Below are 23,962 nucleotides of genomic sequence, written 5' to 3'. Positions count from 1 at the left end.
ATTAAGAGTTCATACATACATGCACAGGCCTATGCATGATTTAGTGCTGAACTGAAATGGTCAAGGAAAAAAACAGTTAAAAATATGCTGAATGTACTTAATGCTTCCAGGACATTTCACAAGACAGCCCTTTCTTTGGGCAGCTTTAGGCAAGAAGTATTTCAGTATTTTTACAGGGTAGCCTAACCTCATGAGACAGAGCAATGAGTTTTATTGTCACATGGCCAAAAGCAAATAACACCAACTTAAGTGGCTTCTCACCTAAATGCCTGGCTGCAAGCATACACAGGAAGGGGAGAAAAAAAATCCTCTTACAGCTTCAACCTCTCTTTCTCCAAGGGTGCCAAGACAGCCTAGGCAATATACTTAGCTCCTGAGATAGCACATACTGCGCCACAAGCTGTTCCACAGCCCTGAGAAACTGGCATTGGGACCCAAGGAAAAGCCTGACTGGTTGAACTACCAGTTAACGCTTCATTGTATGGACACCTGAGTACGAAAAACTTATAAAGTCCATAGAAAAATAGAAAAAAAAAATCAGTCCAACAGCAAAAGCCTACATTTTCCAAAGGCAATCTTTCACCTTTTAAATGTTGCGCTTACTGTATAAACTGCGTTAACTTTTCAAGCAGCAAATTCTGTAAATTCACATAAGAAGCTGTACACAAGTAATATTATCCTGTAACAATATAATGTAGTGGTCAAAAAAACTTACAGTGCGAGCACATTTCCAAAGGGTAGCTTGCCTCATTTCCCTGCAACACAAAAAAGAACAAAGCCGCAATTATTCCCAGGTTCACTTCGAGGAACTATTTTAAGTTTCAATACTGTAAATATCTTGGGTAATACAAGTTATCCATATTTATTTTTATATATATATATATACATACACACACACACATATATACACACATACACACACACAGTAAACCAACAACACCAGCTTGTTATTTTATTTGGATAGTTCTATGTTACCGAAATATACAAAGCAATATAAAACCACTGATGTGTCCCTCTGATGAGAATTCCCATGAAAATATCAGCAGTCCTCATGATACACAGTAGTACCTTCAACCCTGTATTGTAAAAACCAAAACTGAAGTCGCCAGTTACTTCCAAATTACACAAATGCCACTTTTCAAGCTAAGATAGGATTTAACTTCAAGACTTCACACACATGGAAGCTGCTTTACCATTTTATTTTAAGAACAAAAACATACATGTCCTTATGAATTGCCATGACAAACTTTACCCGATTAGCAGAAGAAAATCCCAGTGTATGTTCTCCCCGTCCCCAAAAGATTCACAAAGGAAAAGCAATGGGAACATGAGGTTTACATGTCCAGAAATTAACTTGACATTCAAATATTATTTTGTATCTTAATGTGTTCCTACATTGTAGCTGAATGGAAAGTTAAACACTAAGATTTAAAATCCTTGCTGTACTACAATATCCACAGCAACAAAAATTAAAACTTTATGGGGGTACAGTCACTTTGAACTTAAATCATACAGAAACATACAGAACTTAAGAGGAAACCACAACTACCATAACATGAATTCCAAAAGACAGTAGATGTATATGCTGGTAATTTTCCTCAAATGCCTTGGAGCCAGAGAAGATCGCAATGCACGCATACTTAATATTTATGTGGATTCGGTCAGCAAAGGAGTGACAATGTAGCCGAAGAGATTCACAACCAGACCTTCCCAAAAATTATTTGATTATTTGAGGGAGTGTTTTATAGAAGAAAACATATTTAAGACGAATATAGAACACATTCTATTCATAAGCAGTTCTCTTTTGGTGTGGAGTGTAAGGGATTCTACAGCTGAGCTCTGGCACAGAAAGAGTCCTTAAAATTATGCAAATTATACACAAATAAGAGATTACTTGACAGAAGAAAAAAAGAGAAGAACTACATTTAGCCTGGAAGCATGCAACTGCATTTCCTATTAAGGACGGAAAGAGGCAGAACAAACATCTCATGAATCTAAACATGTCTGAGAAGAGATGTGTTGGGTTGTGTGTGTTGTTTGCTTTTTTCTTTTTTTGCCTCCAGAACACACATTCACTACCCGTATGTCCCCATAACACACAAGTCTTCTTACTTCTTTAAAAAAGGTCATACACTTGCTTTATAAGTAGAGTAGCAGAAGAGAGCCTTAACATCTTCCCCAATGTCTACTTAAAACAAGTCAACTGACAGGGAGGGAACAGTCAGGTCCCTAAACCTAAAAACCATGACAGATATTCTGCAAGAGAAACTTCTTTCACTGCAGCTGGGAATCGAAGAGAACGGTGCCACGTGGAAAATCTTGGATGGAACCCAACCAAAGTCTTAGAAAACCAGTGAAGACCAAAACAAGCAGTAAAAGCCTAGTGTATATATATGAATATAAAAAGGTACAGGATTTAAAATTGGGGAAAACAGAATTTTGAAACGAGAAGAAACAGGAACCAGGGGATCCAGCTAGGCTGCTCTTAAGACATGAGGCCATGAAGAGGCAAGAAAGACACCAGACTGGAAGGCTGCAAATTAAAGGAGAAAAGTTGAATTAAAACCAGTGCACTTGTGCACATACACATACAAATACACAATCAGAACTACATTAAAAGCCTATTCTGGGAACTTACATACTTGCTGAGATGTTGGGACAAATTAATTTCTAGTGCAGGCCACTGAAATCAATCTGGCTAAAACAGCATAAAATACTTCTGAAAACTGGGAAGGAAATGGGAGTAGTTTTCTTCAGTTAATTAAGTATAATGTTTATAAGCAGTCTTACTATACATCTAGATGCACATGCTAAGCCATAATCAAGTTATCTACATGAAGTAGTCTATGAATTGTTTGGAGAGTAGAGAAAAAAGTGATTCAACTTCAGTTTAGTTTTTCTGTGAAATAGTTAATGCTAACAAGAAATGTTAGGAATACTTACCTATCCAGGACTGAAACTTGGATCTCTACAAAAAAAATTAGAAAAATCTAATGAGCAGCAGTGCAAAGCATATATGACTATTCAGTATTTGCTGTATTTGAATAGGGTATTTTAAAAAGTAGTTACCTGGTTTTGATATGCTGTGTTCACTTCCACAGGAGAATCCAAAAATCCACTAGATTTTCAAAAATGTTTTAATTCCCCTTTTTCATGAGAATAGAGGCTCAACCTACTCATGCCATGGCTGAGATTCCTGTTTACACACCTGTGAGCTGGACAAACACAAAGGTTTTCCAATGTACCAAAGACTTTTTCCTCATAGATGAGTTTAATGATTTGGTCTTGGGAGCTGGCATTTTTCATTGCATTTTGAAAAGCAGTAAAGAAATGTCCCTTATTTGCCTCCAGATGCAATCAGCATGTGTTCAGACAGCATGAAGTGAAACATAAGCCCTCAAACACAAGTGCTAAAATAGGTTGAATATTTTCTTGCTGTTGAATGACAGATAGGTGGTGGGTAAGATTAAGGCCTACAACAACATCCACCTTAATGACTTAAAACAAGCAGGCAAGTAAGCACAACTACAGAACTTCATGAAGTATCAAATGTGCCCTTTAAGAAAAGGAAAAAAAATGGGTGCACATTGTTATTTGTATGGTTTAAATGCAGGGTTAAGATTTAACACCAGGTAGTATTCTACAGAATGCTGGAAAATATTAGATTCCGCACGCTAACAGAAAAGCTGACAGTTATCACATTTTATAATTGTAAACCTTATTCAGCAAATCAACACTGCACTGACTTTATTTCTAAAATTTTAATATGATACTCATTTATAAAGTCAAAAGTTATTGTAAAATCTCCAAACAGAGGCTTGTCATTTATTCTCTGATGCAGCGATACTTGTAATGTGTAGCGTAAAAGGTTCTGACAAAACTCCAAGATTGCCAATTAAAAAACCACATTATATTATTAGTACTTCCTGCCAGATATATATTTAGCATACCTCACATAAGCGAGTATCCTGTCATGTACATCATATTAGCACATTTAGAGATGAGTGACGCAGCCTCTAGAAGAAATGCAGCTCGTACAGCATCAACACTCCCCACCAGCTTTATTTGGCACCTACACCTAGTGTAAAACATGCTTTCCCTAGCTGCATCTGGGGATTACTTCCACACTGCTCGAGTTTAACTCTTTTCTCTTGAGTTACGCGATTAAAACAAGTGGCTGGAAAACAACTGTTATTTTCTAATCCTTTTCCTTTTGAAACAGTCCTGAGACCTTCTTGAACACTCTTAAATCCCTGCAAGTTCTTTCCTCATTAACCACCAGCAAAATCATGACTCCTAAACAATATAATTACCTATCAAGGAACAGTCCTAAGTCTAGTAACAAGAAAGCTGACCGAATTCTGAATGCTGCAGAAATATCAGTTCACTAAAGATGAATCAAAGCACACCGCAGAAGCAATTTCAGAAGTTTGTATGACATGTAGTTTGCTCATTTAAGAAAAAAGTGAGCTTTGCAGTTATATTCTGTACTAATCTCTCTTCTTTTGGCAGCTCTGCCTTTTTACTGATTAAGGATAACCCAATGGCCTTTAGTCTTTATTTCTCCCATATATTATCCATTAAAAAAAATATATGTTTCTTGATTCCTTTCTTCAGCAATTATTTCAAATACTAATCATTCTCTCTTCTTGAGATCAGTTTTGTACATGCTCCTCCACGGCAGGCTAGTTAAGGTCATGTTTATGAAAGCTTCATCTTACTGAAAGACAAAAAGCTGTGGACAAATGAAAGCAAAACTGCACTAAATAATTTCAGTTATCAAATTACATAAAAAGCTGTTCTCCATCATTTACTACTAGTGAAGAGGAACAGAAATGCTAAGACAGCAGAGGCTTGTAGTCAGCATTTAAAGAACTATTCCTCCTTCACAAACAAGCAAAGCACTTCTCTGTCTTTTCTCCTTATTCTCCATACCACCTAAATTAACAATTAATGAAAATTACTACCTCTTACAGAGAATTCTTCCTCCTCCAAGCTCATCTTCCACATATTGCTGTTTTCATAGCTTTAATGATGAATTTTCAGCTTGGTGAAGAGTTTTTTTTTGTTTGTTTGTTTTAAATGACCATTATTTAACATGTTACCTGAGTTTTGGCTGTCATAGATTGGCACTGTATTCTCCATTAACAACCAACAAGCAAATTGGCAAGCTAATTTAAGACAAATGGTGTTTCTTTCCAAGACTGCAAAAACTTTTGCCTGAGAAGAACATGCCACACATCCACATCGGTTTAAATATTTATTAAAATAAGTTTCAGACAAAGCCCTAGAGGCTTCAAGACACATTAATATTCAAGTATCTGAATTCATGGTCAGAAAAACACGCAAGATCTCACCTTTTGTAATTTGTATATTTCATATGTGACTTATGAGAGCAATGAAAACCTACAAGGAGCCTACCACAGCACAGAGGAAAGACACGCCCAAAGTTTCTGTAGACACCCCAACAAATCAGCAAAGTATGGCTTAGAACAAGACAAGCAGGAGTAAGGTACAACTGGAAAAAGCAGCAAGAACATCACCCACCCCACTCAAAAACCACAAAAATATACTTCTTGGTTAAATCCAATGGATGAGGGTTTGTGTTTTATTTTGTTTTTAAACAAGTTACTCAACATACAGAAGTTGTGTCTTAGCCTGAGTGGAGCCTGTAATACCAGAAAGACCAACAAGTCAAGAAAAAGATCTTACTGATCTTCTTTATGAGTTTGCTTGTGATAATGACATAGATAAGACTGCCAGCAAATTCAGCATTTGTGTTTGGTAATTAAGCCACCTTTTAAGCTTTTCATTGCAGCCATTAAGAGTAAAAAAAAAAAAAGTCTACTTAAAATTGGGATATCACAGCATAGTTACCGGAAAACAATGACTAAAATTAAGAGCTGATAATACGGCAGACTAACTGCCAAAATGTAGACATTAACATTTAACATAGCTTGGTCGTTGCTACACAGTACTTGCTTCATATAAAAGCAACGTACTTGCTTTCCATAGAAGTCCTCCAGACAGAGCCCAAACACAAGCTCAGAATTAGCAGCTCTCCAGCACTTCTCCAAGAATATTGAACAAATAAATCTACCCCAAGGTCCTTTTAAAACAATAAGAATTTTGAGTTTGATGTTGTGATGAAAAAGAAGTCAAGACAAGAAATCAAATGTCTTAAAAATATACATGAAAGTTGGAGCAACTCAAGAGCAGTGAGCTTCACTGTTTACTCCAAACTCTCAACCTCATTCTTGAGATTCTGACCCACAGAAAGAGTTAAAGAAATGCATAAAAATGCCTGACACCTGCCCCAGTAAGTTCCCAAAATGAAGTATCACCTAGTGGTACTGCACTGGCAATCCTACGTTATTTTTCCAGGCCATCCACAAATCCTGTTACTCTTCTGAGGGGCAACTTATGGAACTAAAACACTACCCTCTACTCATGGAACTAAAACACTAGGACAGAAATTCAGGATGCATTACTTCCAAGCTGAACCCAACTCAGAACATGCCTCGTGGAACCTTCGCAAGAATTTGTATTTTCAGAGCCTCAGCTCTGCTTACGCCCCTCATTTTTGTGCTCAAAGCTGTAGAAGAATCCCTCCGCTATTTCATGGCCAGCGTCTTCTCCATCCAGAAGTCCAATATAGCACCTGGAAGTTGGCAACGATCTCATTTCTCTTCTGGCATTTGGACTGTCAGATCCCGCCTCCACATTACACTTTGGTGTGAGCATTTAGATTATCCACAGGCGCAACAGAAGGGATTAAGCAGCAAGGAAGTACAAGCAAGGAATTCTTACAGGGTATCCAGACAAGCAGGAAATTACAGAAAATAAACTTAAGGGAGGAAGAAAAAAAGGCAAGAAAGAAAATCACAGAAGCAGCAGTATTGGTACCCAGTAAGTAGCACAGACCCCCAATGTGACAGTAAAGCACTCTGGCATTCATCTGATACTTAAGAGTTGTACTTTCCTGCTCTCCTCCGGGTAAAATTCCAAATTTTAAAAATTTAATGATTATTAACAAAAGCTGGAGTTACCATCAATATTGAATTCATAGAATGGTATCAGTCATGGAAGAAACAGAACGTAGTCTTTACCAAAAAGATTTTGCAAGATTTTGTTAGCAAATATATATATTTTTTTAAACAGACTAGCATCCATCATTTGTTTCTTATTCTTTAGTAAACCAGAAATAAAAGTCTACAGAACTTACATCTACAGAAATGAACTATGAAGTTACATATTGACCAAAAGTCTCTGTACCGAGCAGTTCCTATGAAAAGTCATAAAAGGAAAAGTCTCCTAGGGATACAGAGATAAGGAATGGATTTAAAACCAATCAAGTTTTAGGATGCTCCCTAAGTGTTAAAAAAACAAAAACCAGACTTCAGTCATTTGCTTTTAAGTTCCTCCAACAAGTGCTTTTGGGATGCATTTGCTTTCCCAACTATGACTGCTGCCTATTAGGAAAATAGCATGAGAAATAGAAGTTACAGAAAGGCTATTTGTTCTAGTACAAAAGTTTATTTTATTTAGGAATTTCTCTAATGATTCCCATCTCTTTGACTCAGCTACAACCCAAGTTCTTGAAGCTTCTCATGTTGAGGACACTAAACCAAATGCATCCCACAATAAAGAAAAACAGAAACTGAAAACTGCTGTCACATAATGCTCACATCTTCATGCAGAAAAGTATGTATTTTTCAACTCTAAATTTGCCAAGGTACCGCTAATGTGCTCTCCTCTACTTTTTACTCAAACAGAAATATTCTCCAAATATTGATTCTACAGTAGTTGAAGAAACTGTTACGTATATTTTTAAGGGCTGAGATAAGAACTGAATTGTTAAATGCCTTAGACAGTAACATCTTCTCTCCCTCACACACACCCTGAATCTAAAAGAGAAAAAACAGGCATTTCATCTGGGATTAAAAAAAAAAAAAGATTATTCTCTTGCATTTGCTACAGACTCCACTCTGAGACCACAGCATCAACTGTGACCTCTCAAATACCCACTGACAACCATAACCATCATTCCTTGTAGCTGCGGTATTACTTCACTCAACACTTTCAGTTTAGCTGCTTGAATTCTGATAAACCTCTGAACTTCCTGCTCTCAGTTTTTAATCATCTTAATACAACCGAAACAATTACAAAGTTCCAAGAGCCAGGTCTCACAGCCGTTGCTAACTCAGCATCTCCTCTGAGCACTGACCAACAGCAAACATCAAGAAAAACCTTTGGAGCATTTTGCAGTCAAAAACGGGCACTGCTAGGAAAAAATGCAGCTTGAGTTACCTTTGGAAGATTTCAGGTTTAAAATGTGTTATCTACAAAAAAGCCAGAATTCATTAATCCTGCCTCTAAAGAAAACACTCTGACCTTCAGTACCAAAGGAATTCAAAAAAGATTAATACCTAATTCTTGAACATGGCATTTAAATTGCAGACATCAGAGATAATGAACCAAGGCAAAGGGGATTGCTGGATTTGGGATTACTGTAGGGATCAAGTCAGGTTAAAGCTGTTACAGTATTCTGTCATTGTTGTTCTTTGCACGAATGCAAAAAGAGGTGTTACACTTCACTTGGACGCATTTAAAAAATTAGTATTATGAAAAACTTATTTTTGACACCTTTTTTAATTTGATTTGTTCACGATGAAACAGGTGATGATTCTTTAGAAGACTGTCCTCTTGCTTGTATATCAGGTTCCTCCACACACACCCCCCTCACTCCAAGGTGCAGCAGGCCAGGAAGATGGCTCAGGTCTCAGGGTAAGGCCGCAGTTCACTCCTCAGCCACCACCAGTCATGGCTGTGCTCAGGCTCTGCCAGTCATTTCAAGGGAAGCCACTTGTCCTCTGGCTGGCAGTTGGCCAGTCACTTCTGCTATGCTTTAAATCCTACACTGCCCAGGGGTCTCCTCCAAAATGAGATATTAATGGCTTAAGGCCATCACAGGCAAGTAGCTATTCTAGGATACCACAGGGAAGCCCTAGACCAATGAAGCAAGAAGTGAACCCGATATTCGAGAGAGCTGCTGCTGCCAAAACCTCGACCAGACAGGAAAACTGAAAGAATCAAGAGCAGAGCTGAAGTTCAACCTTTAACTTTAACATGCCCTCTTGCTTTATTACTGTCAAAGGGAAGATAGAAAAACAAAGCATATATGTATTAAAATTTAAAACAAGTAGGTTTTTTTCCTCTTTGAATTTGAAGTGTTCAGGACCAAAAAAGCAATCGAAAATCTGTGCAGTTACAGCAGGCACTATGATTTATATTCATATAAACATCACAGCTTTTAAAATCTAAATATAATTACAACTGCACAGCTTTCAGAAAAAGATCTTAGCTTTCATGATCTTAAAAGGTAAAACAATCATATCTACACATGCACACACAACACTCATCTGCAGATAATCTAAAGGTGCCTCCAAGAAAAAAACCTGTCACCTAAGACATACCAATTTATAAGGACTCAGCAGAAATGCCAGTGAACAGTTCACAAAACCACTGAAGCAGAAAGCATGATCAGTGACAGAACAGTTCTACTGCAAAGTCCTTTTCCTAAGCCTGCAGGTGAAAATGATCCATCAGGTCTGAGGGTACAGTCAGCATCAGTAACACCAGTTATTGTGTCTACCCCTGCATGTATTCTTATGCAGGTTTACATAGACATAAAAACCTGAAAAGGTAACTGGGTTGCTTTAAACTTAATATAACTCTACTGTTGTATCTTTGACATGTTTAAGTTTTCTGGTCTACATGAAGAACTTCCCTGTAAGCATTTACAAGAAGTCTAGCAGGGAGATGATTAACAGCACTGGAGACAAACATACTGCTGTTTTTAAAACAAGGTATGGTACAATCCTGCCTCTACCTTACATTAAGAAAAGAAACAAATAATCCTCGTTATTTGAAGATGAAAACCTGATATGCATGAGTAATCAAACTCCCGTACAGAACAAGATCTGTCATTGCAGAAACCTACCTAAGTACGACCTGTAAATGAATCTTAAGAGAAACATACCGACAGGAACATGAGTGGTAACTTTATGATCTGTGAGACAATTTCACTTTTGGCAGTTTCCAGCTACTACTCTTCAGAGGCAACAACCCAGTCTGCTTTGCAATCACTGCAGAGTTAGCATTTCTAAAGCTTGCATCAGTCTCAAAAAAAAAAAATCTCAAAAGCCTGTAATTTTCAGTACATAAATAATGAATCCTCCAAAAGCCAAGGACAGGACATTTTCCCAGAAAGATGCTGAAGCAACTCAACCTTTTGTAGGGGAACAATAAGGTTCTGTCGTTGCTACATCAAAGTTCTGATGCAATTTAGAGTTCACATTAGGAAGTCTTTGGAGTAAGACAGGTTGGTCCTCCATAGCTACTGGATAAGGCATAAGAAGTTTATGAGATGCCAATTTAATTGCTCTGATTACATTAACATATTGGTTGCACCCATAAAACCTCTTACAAGGTTTACTGGGAACAGCAGAGACCTTCCAGGCACTCAAGTTCAAGCCCCAGATCCAGAAGAGCTTGGCATATCGTCCCTGATTCTCCCCAGTTGACCACTATACAAGCCACTAGGAGGCTTGAAAACTCTTGGCAAACAGAGGCAATTGCTAGTGGCAAGCCAGATGTGCTCTCAAAAACAGTAATGATTTCTCACAAGTTACAACTTCTGTTTTCAAACCACAAAATAAATCAGATTTGCACTGTCCAAAAATTAAGTGGTTGTATTCCAAACTGATACTCTAGATGAGGATATACACCCACATTCCAAAGCCTGGCTCTAACTACTCTTTCAGACACATTCACCATAACATCTTGAGAGAGGGTCCAAAAAAGACAGCACCTCACTCTAGAAAATAGAAGAAATTATCAAAGTCGGAAAAAAAAAAACAACCTAGTGATAGATAACTGTGCTAACGATCCTTTCTATTTAGGAATGCTATCACAGAAACATAGGAAACAAACACACAATGCTCTTTACTGAAGTTTACTCAATGACCACAGCTAAAAAGACCACAGCAGCCTTCTTTAGGGACTTAAAAGATAAACACAAGGGAGTTGCCCCACCAACCCACCCTAAGACACTGCCCTTACACAAGGATACCTTGTGCTACATGCCAGGGAAAACAAAAGCAAGACCCCACTGCCGAACCAGAAAAGTTGTAATCCAAGTACAAAGCCCGGTAAAAGACACAGAGAAGCCTACAAGGAAACAGACGTATCAATGACACATTTGATCAATGACACGTTTGAAAACTACATAGATCTTTATGAATAACAAAGTTGTGCTGAAGAGTTTTATAGAGCATCTCAAGGAATGCATTTATTTATTTATTTAAAGTTGGCAGAAGCTTGTAATTAACATCATGGGAGAAAGCAAAAAAACATGACTGAAGACCACAAGTGACTGAAGTATCACAGGATTTTCACAGTTAAGGGTGAAGAAATGACAGTAAAGCACCAAATATGTCAAAAAAAATCCCTTCCAAAGCAAGTACAACTTATACTTCATAGGATAATATATAACAAAAAAAAAAACACACAAAGCATAGCACATTGATCTTGTCCTTAGGGAAATGAGTGGATATAAATTGGCCATTAATAGTGATTTATAATCTTCTTTGGTTTAAAGCTTTGCCTTATAAAAAGGAATGTTTTTCTCTTCATTGGTGATTATGAACACAGGAAAACCAAGAAACTGCAACCAGTAAATTGCATGCACTTGTGTGACAGAATAACAACTTCCGATTTGGAAAAAATAAGTAACCTGTACAGCAAAGGAAACAAGACTTGATTCAACATTAGGCCAAAGTATACAAGCATCACTGAAAAAATGGACAGACTAGGATAGAAGTCACAATTTCAGCTAGTAATAAAAAACATTGCACTTAAGCTATTATCTAGCATCTTACAGCCTGTCAAACGATGAAACAAAACTGGAGAGTCAAAACACGTGCTTTGCAGGTAAAATATTTAGTAGGTACTTAAAGCTCTGTCAGCTTCTCCCTTTCTCTGTAAGCATCTGGAAACAAAGGTTTTTGTACAAAGTAACCTCCCAGAAAAGTGACAATGTTCGAGACTTCCTCTCCAAGTCTTAAAAGAGTGGTCCAACAAAACTGAGAATTAATCACTGGCTGACCTACATAGAAAATAGGAACAGAAGAGTTACTTTTTATAAAGATATTAATTTGACCTAAAGCCATATTGAACTATAATTTGCTTTATAGAGATGCTCTCATGAGGTTGCTTTCAATTATGCCAATTTAATTCTCAGCACTTCCAGGTACTATAAAAACAAGAAAAAGCCAGGGAGCTTTAGCAAACAGCTCCTCAAGAACAATCTGAGCAAAAACTCAGCCAAGTTAACTGGTATTTCAATACCACCCTCCAAATTTACCAGAAATAGTAAAAAATAAAAAAATAAAAAAATAAAAAAATAAATAAAAAAACTTTCAAATGTTTATTGTCTATAGTACTTCCAACCAAACTCTCTTGTCACAGGATCAATGAGAGCTGTACAAGCAGGTTTTTTTATCCTCTGAATTGTTTTTAAACATGCTCTAGTATGTTGTGGAAATCACTGTTATTTGTTACTATGTTTGGAAATTGACATTTATTTTTGGAATAATTTTGAAAAAGCTATAGCTAAGCATTTTCAGTACCTGTAGAACCAAAAATTCTACCTCTTAAAAATATGACTTGTGACAATACAAATACAAAAGAAAAAAACTGAGCAAAGTTAACAGTGGTCCAGTCTTCTGAAGTTTCTGAACTACCTTAGTTTGCTTGTACCAAAGTCAGATATTAACACAAAGCCATAACTCTAAGCATGCAGCAAGAAAACTGCTAATCATTAGATCACTTTCACTAATACTCAAAGCTACAAGCATTAGGAAGGAGTAATAATACTTCTCTTTGCAGAGGATTTTCCAAAAGCAGAAAGTGAGCTATAGCAGTCAGAGAACTCCCAGGAGAGAAAACAAATCTTCCTAACTTTGGCAAGAAAAGGCTACAGGCCTGCTTGTGACTAATCAGATATATCTGAAGTACGTACGAGACTGAGGCAAATATGAAAGATGAGAACCTAGCTGGAAATTAAGTGGAGCATGTTATCCTCTGACAGCAGACAAACATATAAATTAACTTATTTGTTCCCAAAACAAAGTTCTCTTGCCCTAAACACTTATCTGAACTGTGTAAGTGAAGACGGGAGACTGGTATCAGAAAATCAGTTATAAAGGCTTCGGTTTTTTTTGTGTGGTTTAGACATAAGATATTATTGTACTGCTGCAAATTGTATTTGGAGAGCAAAAAAATAGCGAAGATACGTTCTATAACAAACAAAAATAACAGATTTTTCTACATCTTGCAATAGCACACTGCTTGTTATTAAAGGTTCTACTTTGTATTACTGTTTAATGTAACTCCCTATTCAAGTAAATAGGTTATAAATACTGAAAAACAACGTGACCAATGTATCTGTCTACCAACAGATCACTTCAAGTTTTTAGATTTCAAGAGTTTATTCAGTACTGTGTTGACTGCAAAAGTTAAGGCTATGGGACCGGTTGCACAGATACATTGAAATGGATCTGAGAGGGCCTAGAAGAAAAAGAAAGCTGATGCAACTCTACAGCGTAGCACAGCCTAGTAACACTTTAAAAGAGACAAGTGTCCTTGAGCAGGGAGGTTTAAGTGCAAATTTGAGAGAATCATCAATTCACAAAGGCTATGCCACAAAAAGTTCAAAGTTTCAGTAAAGTCACACAGGTCAATGCACAGTACTTAATCAATGGTAGCGAACAAGCACAGAAACAAGCTGCAGAAATAGATGCTGTCATCAGCCCTCCTTGTTTAAGCAGCTTACAAAGAGTTTGATACCACTTAGAGTGAAAAATGGAAGTCTGAGTTTGAAATGAGATGAGAGTCTTGTGGGTGGCCAGAAGAATAGAGAGAAAATGGAAAGTGCATATCAAAAGAAGGTAAGAGAAAGTAGACAACTAATAGAACGTCCTTCACGATCTGTCACAAAAAGGGCTGAAGAACATTACAAAGAACTGAGTAAAGGACATGCATCTGAGAACAGAAAAGAAACAGGATTTGATTCATGAACTGACAAGAAAAGAAAACAAGGAGGCAAAGACACAGAATTGAGCAAGATGTGCAAACCAAAGGAGAGCCAGACTGTGCTGAAGAAGAACAGTTGCTCATATACAAAATCTGAAAAAGACTGTATTCCAGTATTCCTGTCTCTAATAGTTAAAACTCATCTTAATACTTAGCTCTTCCTTCCAAAAAGAAAATAACTTCATCAGAACTTACAGCTGTCAGATACTGAGACATTTTAACAAGCTCCGGTTTGGTTTATGACACTCACAGATGCATGAAGAATTAATTCAGTAAAGAATAAAGATGAGTCATGGTTTGAAAACAGGCCCTACCAAGACAGTGATCCAATACAGAGGAATCAAAACCAGTATAATTAAAATAACAAGAATTTAACAAAACATTAAATAGGTCTTCGGGCGCATTACCATCTCACCTTCTAAGGGAATCTGCAGAATTTCTAGTACTGCTGCTCCAGCAAATTAAGAATTTATTCTCTGAAAAATATGCACTGCGTATTTCCAAAGTCTTACAATTATGATTATTAGTCTTTCAGATCAAAGGAATGCAAACTGAAAAATAGTAAGACACAAGAACACCACACTACTTTAAATTAAGGTTTTCACAGCTAAGGAACATTTCAAAGTCTGACACAGTTTACTTTGTATGACCTGAATGATGGATGAAATATTGATTTTTTCGTATCATAATGGAGAGGTGATATCCATTCAAGAGTTAGTTGTGATATAATATTTGAGCACAATTAGAAGGAATATTTTAGGTTATGTTCCGCAGGGCAGTGACTGACTTGTTTCACGTTTTTATACAAGGAAATGCAAATATTTACCATTCAGTAGCAAATACAGACATCTAGCACCTTTACTACAAGCTAATAAAATGAGGGTACTCAACAGATTGGATGAGAATTCAAACCCTGTTTCGGTAGTTTATAAACAATGATGGATATGTCAGATGTTTGAAGAATTATCCACAAGTCTAACTTACTTTTAGCTTGCATTTTTGTAAAGATTCATAGCACCTGGTAAAGAAAAGATTCCTTCAACCTCTCTGAAATCAAAGCTCATTAATTGTAACTAGCAGTAAGATTAAAAACAGCCGTCCCAAAAAAGATTTGTAAACATTAAGTTGTAAATGCACATAAAAGCAAGCATGAAAGTACACACAAAGCAGCATTAAAAATTTACTGCTATTTATAGGGTCCACAGTCTCCCAAAATAAGCCAAGTAGACGCACCCCTGCAGAGCCCCAGTGATTTCCAGTAATAATTACCAGTTGCTCTGGAGGCTCACAATCAAGAATCTAGTCATCCTAGTCCAAAGCACAGCACAAATAATTGCATCCATCCCCCGAAGACTGACACAACTGTGCACGCATACACAATTTACCCACAGAACCACAAACTACTGTCTTTCTGCTGCTTCCCATCTTCTCTCTTCTAGGCTATGCTTTCTAAAGTTTACTGCTTGCAAGCCTTAATGGAGGCATGTGATAAAAACACTTCTAATTTTAAAATGAGTGTTTTCAGTGCTGTTTGAGAGATGTTGGGAAACATGGATTAATTGACTTTACAAAACAAACAACAGCACAGATGTTAAACAATACCCCTGAGAAAGAACCCAGAATAAAGCCACTGCTAAAAATCTCTCGCCCAGACCAACTCTTCCAAATTCTCCTGGTATCTTTAATATTAAGAGAACAATCCAGCGCTGCCACTATATACAACACTGACATTTTAAAAAACATCATCTGCTACATCCTGTCAATTTTAGTCCCTTTTACTCACATGACCTTTTGCTTCTCATCAGTAAAGGGAATCTGACCACCTTCAAGCTAACTCAGGCCTCTCAAAAGAAAGCTTTTCACATCTAAGCTCCAGCAACTCAGTTTTAACATGAGAACTGCATTCTAATGTTCATGACTACAGAAGATTTAACTTACTAAACTTTCAAGTTTTATAAATTACTTTTGTCATTAACTTGATTTTTCAATACACTGTATGAAATATAACAACATCCCGTGCAAATGCTTTAATCTGTTTCATTATTAGAAGAATCAAACTTCGTGTTCTGAGTAAAACACTTTGCCTTCCCAAGCAGGGAAAACTGCTGGCATTATAAACCCTAATCTATATAAGGAACAGATTTTTATCAGATACCCCTAATACGGTGATTCGAGTGCCAATGTAATCAACTGAAGTCAATTATAGAAATCAAGTCTATTTAATTCACATGGCTTTTTTCTTTTTGCTGTTTAAAATTTAACAGGCTACATATAATCAAGCTTTGATCTGTAAAATCCGCAAAGTGTCCTTCCAGCATTACCAACAAAACTGACCCATTACTGCTCAGACACCAAGGTGTTAAGCTTGTTAGGCAGTGACCCAATACAGAATTAAAGTTCCCCAAGGGAACATCATTACACACTGAAAGTTTCATTACAACACTGAAAAAGCTGTTCAGTCATCATGCCTACCAAGTATGAGGAGTTATTCTTTGTAAATTCAAGGGTCTGAAGTTGTATCATGGAGTTTGTTTCAACCCCAGGGAATTTGTTTCCAAAATGTTCCTTTTGAAGTTCTCTCTGCTAACCACAGTATCATTGAACTGAGGGACTTCAGGTGACTTGTGTCAGCTTCAGTGATGCTATTCAAAACCTATGCAGTCAGCAGTGGAACAACAGTTGTTCTGGCTTTTACCACCTATTATGAAAACAGAACACCTGATAAATGCAGAGAAGCTGTTCACAAGATGACATATGAAAAGACATAAGAAGACAGAAAAGGTACGAATACTGTAGCAGAGGTTTTCTTTCCCAAGGTTTCCAGCTACTTAAAATACACAGTAAGAAGCCTCTGTATTTGTCATAGACATATTGAAGGAAGAAAGGATCATCTTTAAAAGCTGGGGAACTACGATCATATTCTTGTGCACATCACAGCTGAATTCCACTTTTCCAGTAGCCTGATTTCTTTCCAGAAACACATTATCCCTGGTTTTCATTTCTGGGCTTTCTATCTGTTTTCCTATCCCATCCCACCCCTTCACCCCTTCCATCCCCATGCTCCCCCAAACTCTCCCTGAAGTTCTTCAGCTAAAACTGTGGGAAGCCATTTGTTAATTCCTACTTTAACTAACTTCGGCAATGATATGAAGTGCTCGTGAACTTCAAGCTGACTACATAAGCTTTTCAAAATAGACACAATATCAGCTTACTGGGGGAGTTCCGGTTCTTTGCCTTAACAGTTTGCTTAAAAATGTCCATCAACACAGACTTCACAAATATTCACCTGAGTATTAGCTGTCATAACCTGTTTACAGCTTGGAAGCCAAGATTTTCATTGGCACTTCCTGAGCAATGCTGTTCTTTAATCCAAAGCATCTAAATGACTTCTGAGACTTCTTAACATAGGTAAGAATTGCTATTTCTATAACTGGGGGCTGTTCACTACTCGTGGAATAGAGTATCAATAGCAGGCTCAACCAGTTGTGAAATCACAAGCAAGCCAGATACAGTCTCCAGCCTCTTTGCAGCACCTATGTAGTTTTCTCAAGCAGTTATAATAAAAAATGTGCTTGTGGCTCTGCTAGGTACAATCTAAAAGCAACACAAAACATTTTTATGGCCTTCCTGTATGTGCAAGAGGCTTAATAAAGTTTGGCACCAAACTAAAATTTTCTAGTTATGCATTTTGAAAGCTATTTTAAATGTCACCAATATTTTTCCCAATTTGTTTAAAAGAACTTTCACCCCCAAAGTGACTTCACTTGAAAGATGTGGGTTTTATTCTTAAAAAGACCCGAACACCCCCTCCACCTCCCACACTAAACACTGCACAGACTTTCGCCATTCAACTTATAACATCTGAACAGGAAGACAAGCCACAGTTTAACTCTGGTTAAACTTATCTTGATATTCAGAATTACTAAGGAAATAAGGTTTCACATGGTGACCAAAAGAATCTAGTTACATTGTATGTCAGAGCAGTATATAATGCTTCTAGCCCCGTACTTAAATCACTATGAAATCATGAATGTCAAGTCATTTAAGCTCACTGAGAATTAATCTAGGGAAACATCAGTGAAAATGTCCCCAGAATACTTGAACTCGTACACTAAAATATCTATCTATGCCAGATGAAAAGATGTTGGTCCATATCCAAGTCTGTCCCTCTTCATTCACCACAGCAAAGTCATCTTTGCAGCAGATCTTTTCTCAAATGGCTGGTGTTAAAATTACTTTAGGCCATGGACATCTAGGCAATTGAATAGCTTCCACTGGATATAAAAGGTGCATTTCTAAGTCTAATCTCTAAAAGAAAATGGCTAACACAAGGTTACAAAGACACTTGAAGCATATGACCAAAATTTCAGGTACAGTGAATGCCAAATGCCTTAAACCAACCGGACAATGTACTGCAAGATTCCTCAGGACTGCACGCAAACCAATCCACCAGCCCCAAGACTTCAACTTCTGAGCAGTTCATTTGATTTAGACTTAGCATTTTTTTCAGAACTAGAAACACATTATCCACTTCCCAGATCACATATTACTGTTAACTTCTAAATGACAAGAAGGGCCTTGGATAAGTTATTACCCGGCTGTTACCTCAACCTTTTGCATTTGTAGAACAAGGGCAATATTTACCAGCTTCGTGACAGCACTGCAAGATAAGCTCTTATGGTCTTTGGGAAAGAAAGAACATGTGTAAGTAATTTATACAATCAAGTCAGCCAATAAAATTCTTACAGTTTCCAGAAGTAAGGAGTTCCAACTTTTTTTCTGTTTTAATTACCAGACTTACACGCAAGTAAAACAAGATACTTATTTTCTTGAGATACGCTGCACAGAAGGTTCCAGCTGCTTACCCTTTAAGCGCAAGTACTTTTCCCTCCTCTCTTCTGATGTAGATCCATGCCTCTCATCATCCCTTTCCCATCACTCCCATCTTTACTCCCCCATCCTTCCAGTACTTGCTCCTCCAGAAGCAGAGGAGTTTGATCGTGACAAGGCCTTTGCACAGTAGCACCTTCCCTATTTCTGCTTATGATTCTGGGAAAGAACAAGCATGTAGGAAGCACGGGAACAAACAGCTCGCTTTGCCTCTGTGGTCCTTCTGTAAGGAACACACAGGAATAATCAAGTCTAGGAGGAGAAGAAAAAAATGTAAGCCAGATGAAAGAAAAGATGGAAAAATAGGGAGATGTGTTGCTAAATGAATTGGCTGGTGAACAACAAATAATAGTGCAGCATAATTTTTCCCCCTATTAGGGATTTACAAAAGATACTACCCAGAGCAGGGAGAACAGGCTTGGGAGGACAGAGAAGGGGCAAGAAAATCAAGAGCAAACGGCTTTCAAGAAATCATATCTCAAATTACAAAAAAAAAAAAAAAAAAAAGTCTTCTATGAACACAACTTTTGGTCACCATTTCCTATAACTAAATTAAGGTCTTAACAGCTTCATGCTCAGTCAAATCACCATTCAGACTTACAGTTTAGGAAAGGATACAATTTTCTTTAACAAAACTTCAAGAATCACAGGCCGTAAAAAAAAGAGTAGGAAAGGAATTCTTTTACCAGCAGAGAAATCAAAGTAATGTTGAAAAATCTCACGCAAGTGCAACTTACGAATTACAGTAGCAGAACACTATAAAGCATACCTACAGCTAAAAAATCTCTTCTATGATGCTGCCAGATAGGTACTGCTGTAATACCCAACTAGAGGAAAGCTGCAAAATCTTCACTGCTAGATTAATTTTCTTTTTCTTAACAGCACGTATTATTACAGCAACAAAAATTCATAAATATTTCTTAGTCTGGCTACACCTCAGCAACTTTTTGTATGTCTACATGACATAAAAAATGAAGAAACGATGAGGCAGAAGCAGACTGAAGAACAGTTTAGCATTAAAATGCACATACCTGCCTTATTTGTTTCCCCAGAAATACCAGATTACTGACACTGCCTTTTCCTGCAGCACTGATGGGCAAAAGGCAGCCTCATCTTTAACATACCAATAAAAATCCTAATATGTGTGTTATTCATCTCACTCCCTTAAAGCATCAGTGCTAGGTCTGGTACCTTAGAAGATGAATAAAGTTCCTGAGGCATGCCCATCACACATCCTTTTCCCTTAAACTACTCCATTTTCCCTCCTAGGGGGTATTTTAAGATTTAAATCTTAGATTTAAAAGTTAGCACCTTGCACCATAGAAAGACAGAATTCCACTTTGATTCCACTGGAATATTATAATTATTTTTTAAAAGTCTCTTTCCTCCTCAATCAACAGTCTCTTCCTTAGCAGATCACAAAACTAAGTGAACTCAAATATTCCAATCAGCCTCAAAAGGCAGCCTCTGAACCTTTACTGCCACAACAAATTCCTTTGTTTATCAAAGTGGCTTAAATAAGCCTACCACATACTTTTTTCTTAAGACCTACACGTGAGTTTCTCATCTTGAATCCCAGACTATTATTCTACCCGTGGTAGTAGACCACCAGCAAGTCCAACACAACAGAGGGATTGCTTGATGGCCTCTCTGTTCCTACCATCCATGTCTGTACTCAGGCACAGATAGAACGATCACGAAACTCAAACGACTATCCAAATGCTTGTAATGATAGCAGTCAAATTGCGATTTGGCAGCAGAGTAGCTGTTTTTTCTTCAAGAACTTATTTAGTACCTTTACTGATAAGTAGTAAAGAAAGACTCAACTTGGTCTTCTGGTGTATTTTTGTTTGTTTCATTTCAGAAAAATAAGAGTTTTGGTGGTTCTTGGATTCCATAAATTAAAAACCCTGTTCTAGATCAGCCTGTGAATGAATCGCTTCATCTGGAGAAAATGCTCAAGTGCCAGAAGCACCACTACTCAAGTGAGTCACAACTTCGAAGAAGAGTCTAGCACCAGCAGTGTCCAAATTTAAACTGGTCTCCTCAATTTTCCAAAGACTCTCTCAGCTTGCTAAAAAGATGTGTGCATTATGTAACATGGTTTGGGTGACTTCAGTGCATTTCTGTCTTTTCCGTCCTACAAGTATAAAGCTCAAGAGCTAGATACAAACGAGGACCTACCAGAATACAGATGGTCCCAACAAAATATTTAATCAAATCCAAGATTTTTTATTAACATCTGCGCTATTTACCTTTTTCTAGTAAGTCTTGCTATGAGTAGTATTTTCTAAGCCAACTCTGACATAAACAGCTCATCTGTATTACTTCTAGAATTACGTAATGCATCATATTATGCTCTCTGCTTGATAGGTTATTATTTTAGAACTGGCTATCCCAAAACATCCAGAGCTATGTTTTTTTACTTACTAGATGTTTATCTTAAGCTACCTACTATGAACACAACAATATGTTCACCTCTTGTTCTTCACTAGAGCTCTCAGCTCCCTGGTCCTGTAAGAACACAAAAGAAAAGTTACTCCAAACTGCAAAAAAAGGGCTGCTCTATTGTTATTAACAGTTGAAACAAGTTCTACTCTATTTTGTCATTAAAAGTGAACTCCTTCAGTGCAAACATCCACAGGTAACAACAGTAGAAAGAATGGCAACTTAATATGTATTTGAAAGAAGAAACAAACTGAAAGAATGGCAACTTAATATGTATTTGAAAGAAGAAACAAAATCATTTAACTGTTTAGTTTTAGCATGATTTTTACAAGGTACCTAAGATCAGGTGCTGTCAAACAATGTACTGATACAGCTGTGGTCAAAACCTTCCACTTGTTGTTACTGCTTACTGTAGCAATGAAACAGCTTTACTGGTGGAGATAATATTCAGAACACCTTTTTCACGCATCTGTATTTACACATGGTAATTGATCATATAGAAACACCGTTCAAGAAGTCAAAGTAATAACCAGCATGGTTATGCCAGCAGAAGATGCTAATGTAGCTTCAGCTGAGGCAGAACAGAGGGAAAAAAATAAAATTAATGATATATGAAAGTTAGTTTCGTTACAGGTCACCGATACACACATGGACATCACCATCGAGTAACATTTTCTTTCCTTTCATGCATGTCGGCATGTCTCATCAGACAAGTCTTCGAGAGCAATGTTTTCACAAAAGACCCAACTAACTGCAGTATGAACCCAACCACTGTGTAGCACATTATCACTGTTCATCTGTATATTCACTGCAGTACTAGCATTGCTGAAACTATGGCATAATTTCTAATCATAACTTTTTTTTCCAAGGCTCAATCTCACTGATTCTTGCTCTCAGAATACAAACCTTCTTTTCTCAGCCTTATATTATTCTAAGAGTGTGTAAAGGCATTCGTTAAATACATTGCTTTAGTCCGCAACTGAAAACAAACCCAACCTCTGCATGTTTCAAAATATTTATTCAAATGCACATCTAAAAGACATTGAAGTGTACATGCAAAGAGTATGCCACATCAGTTTTGGCTACAGTTTTATTTTTTAAAAGCAGAGACTGCAACCCACTGCTTAAAAAGAAAAGGAAACCCATTTCTGGCTCCTAGGCCCTGTGAGGTCTCATGTGAAATGGTGATAAACAGCTGGCTTCGCTCTTTAAGAGGTCAGAATGGAAAAGCTTAAACCATCTGCATTTCTCCAGTTATAAAAACCCAAAATATTGCCAGAGTCTTCCTGAAGCCAGGGTACCGGATAATTTAGGCTAGGATAGATGTTTATTAAAAAAAGGGCGTTGATTTCTTGGCAGTGGTGGCAAGCAGGAGACACCCCTAGTGTCGACGTAAAATACTACAGGACTCCATACTGTATCTCTGGATTAATTTTACGGCAGTAAAAGGGAAATTTAAATCGCCATGATTATTATTAATAACAATAATAAAAATAAAAACAGCAGAGCAGCTCAACACACACACACACACACACACCGGGACATCCCACATTTCCCTCACCCGCAGGCTCCCAACACCCCCTGCCTCTCGCATTTTTAAGCTAAAAAAAAAAAAAAAATCCCCGTGGACATTATAAAATCGCCCGGCTCCTGCCATGGGCTACGTGCGCTGGGAGCTCTCCGCCCTGCACACAAGCAGCAAAACGCCGCCGCAGCAACGGGGGCGGCCTCGGGGGCTGCAGCAGCACCCCCACAGCACCCCGGGGGCTGAGGGGAGACCCGGGGGGTGGCGGTGGTGGTGTTGAGGGGAAAGGGAGAGGGACCCCGGGGCTGAGGGGGGCTGAGGGAAGGGCTGAGCCCCAGCGGGGGCGAGGCGGCGGCTGTGGGCGGCGGCGGGGGGGCCGCGCCCGCCCCCGGGGAAGGAGGGAGGGGAGGAAGGGGGAAGCCCGGCGGAGGACGTGGATGGCTCGGGGGCGGAGGAGCCGGCTCGGAGGCAGGGCAGCGGCCGCCGTCGCCCCCCTTTATCCCCCCCCCCTTCTCTCTCCCCCTTCCCCGCCCGCCGCCCCCCTCACACGCAGCCTGGAATATTCCGCCGGGGCGGCAGCGGGGGGCTCGGCTCCTCACCATGGCGGCGGCTGGGCGTCAGGCGTTGCTTCCCCCCCCCGCGGTCGCGAATCCGCCGAGCCCCGGCCTCGCTGTCAGCCTGTTCGGCGTCGCCGCCGGGCCCGCTGCCGGCTCCCGCTGCCCCCTCACTGCGGCAGCGGCTGGCGCTGACCCGCAACGGCGGCGCAGGGAGAGGAGCGGAGCGGAGAGGAGAGGGGAGAGGAGAGGAGGGAGAGCGAGGGCGGGGGCGAGCGGCGCTGAGGCTCGGCGGCGGGGGCGGCGCCTCCCACATCCGGGCACCGCGCCGGGGAGCGGGGAACGGGGAACGGGGCGGGGCGCCGACATGGCGGCCGCGGCGGGAGGG

At 38.7% G+C, this 23,962-nt stretch overlaps 1 protein-coding gene across 2 annotated transcripts in view; it reads right to left on the bottom strand.

Annotated features, from left to right (window-relative positions):
* PPP3R1 (protein phosphatase 3 regulatory subunit B, alpha) overlaps positions 1-23,860 on the bottom strand; it is a 37,441-nt gene extending 13,581 nt beyond the window's left edge. The window contains exons 1-3 of one of the 2 annotated variants that reach the window (XM_072035304.1): positions 23,620-23,860; positions 21,526-21,561; positions 716-755 (exon numbers count right to left, since the gene is read on the bottom strand). In XM_072035304.1, the coding sequence (XP_071891405.1) occupies positions 716-755; positions 21,526-21,561; positions 23,620-23,622 (79 nt within the window). In that variant the 5' untranslated portion in view covers positions 23,623-23,860. The remainder of the gene's footprint in view (positions 1-715; positions 756-21,525; positions 21,562-23,619) is intronic. The other variant, XM_027453388.3, reaches the window with a different exon arrangement.
* Positions 23,861-23,962: the final 102 nt, after the last annotated feature.

The sequence above is a fragment of the Anas platyrhynchos genome, chromosome 3 (assembly GCF_047663525.1).
Source record: "Anas platyrhynchos isolate ZD024472 breed Pekin duck chromosome 3, IASCAAS_PekinDuck_T2T, whole genome shotgun sequence".
NCBI lineage: Eukaryota > Metazoa > Chordata > Aves > Anseriformes > Anatidae > Anas > Anas platyrhynchos.
This window is presented reverse-complemented; position numbering and strand designations above follow the sequence as displayed.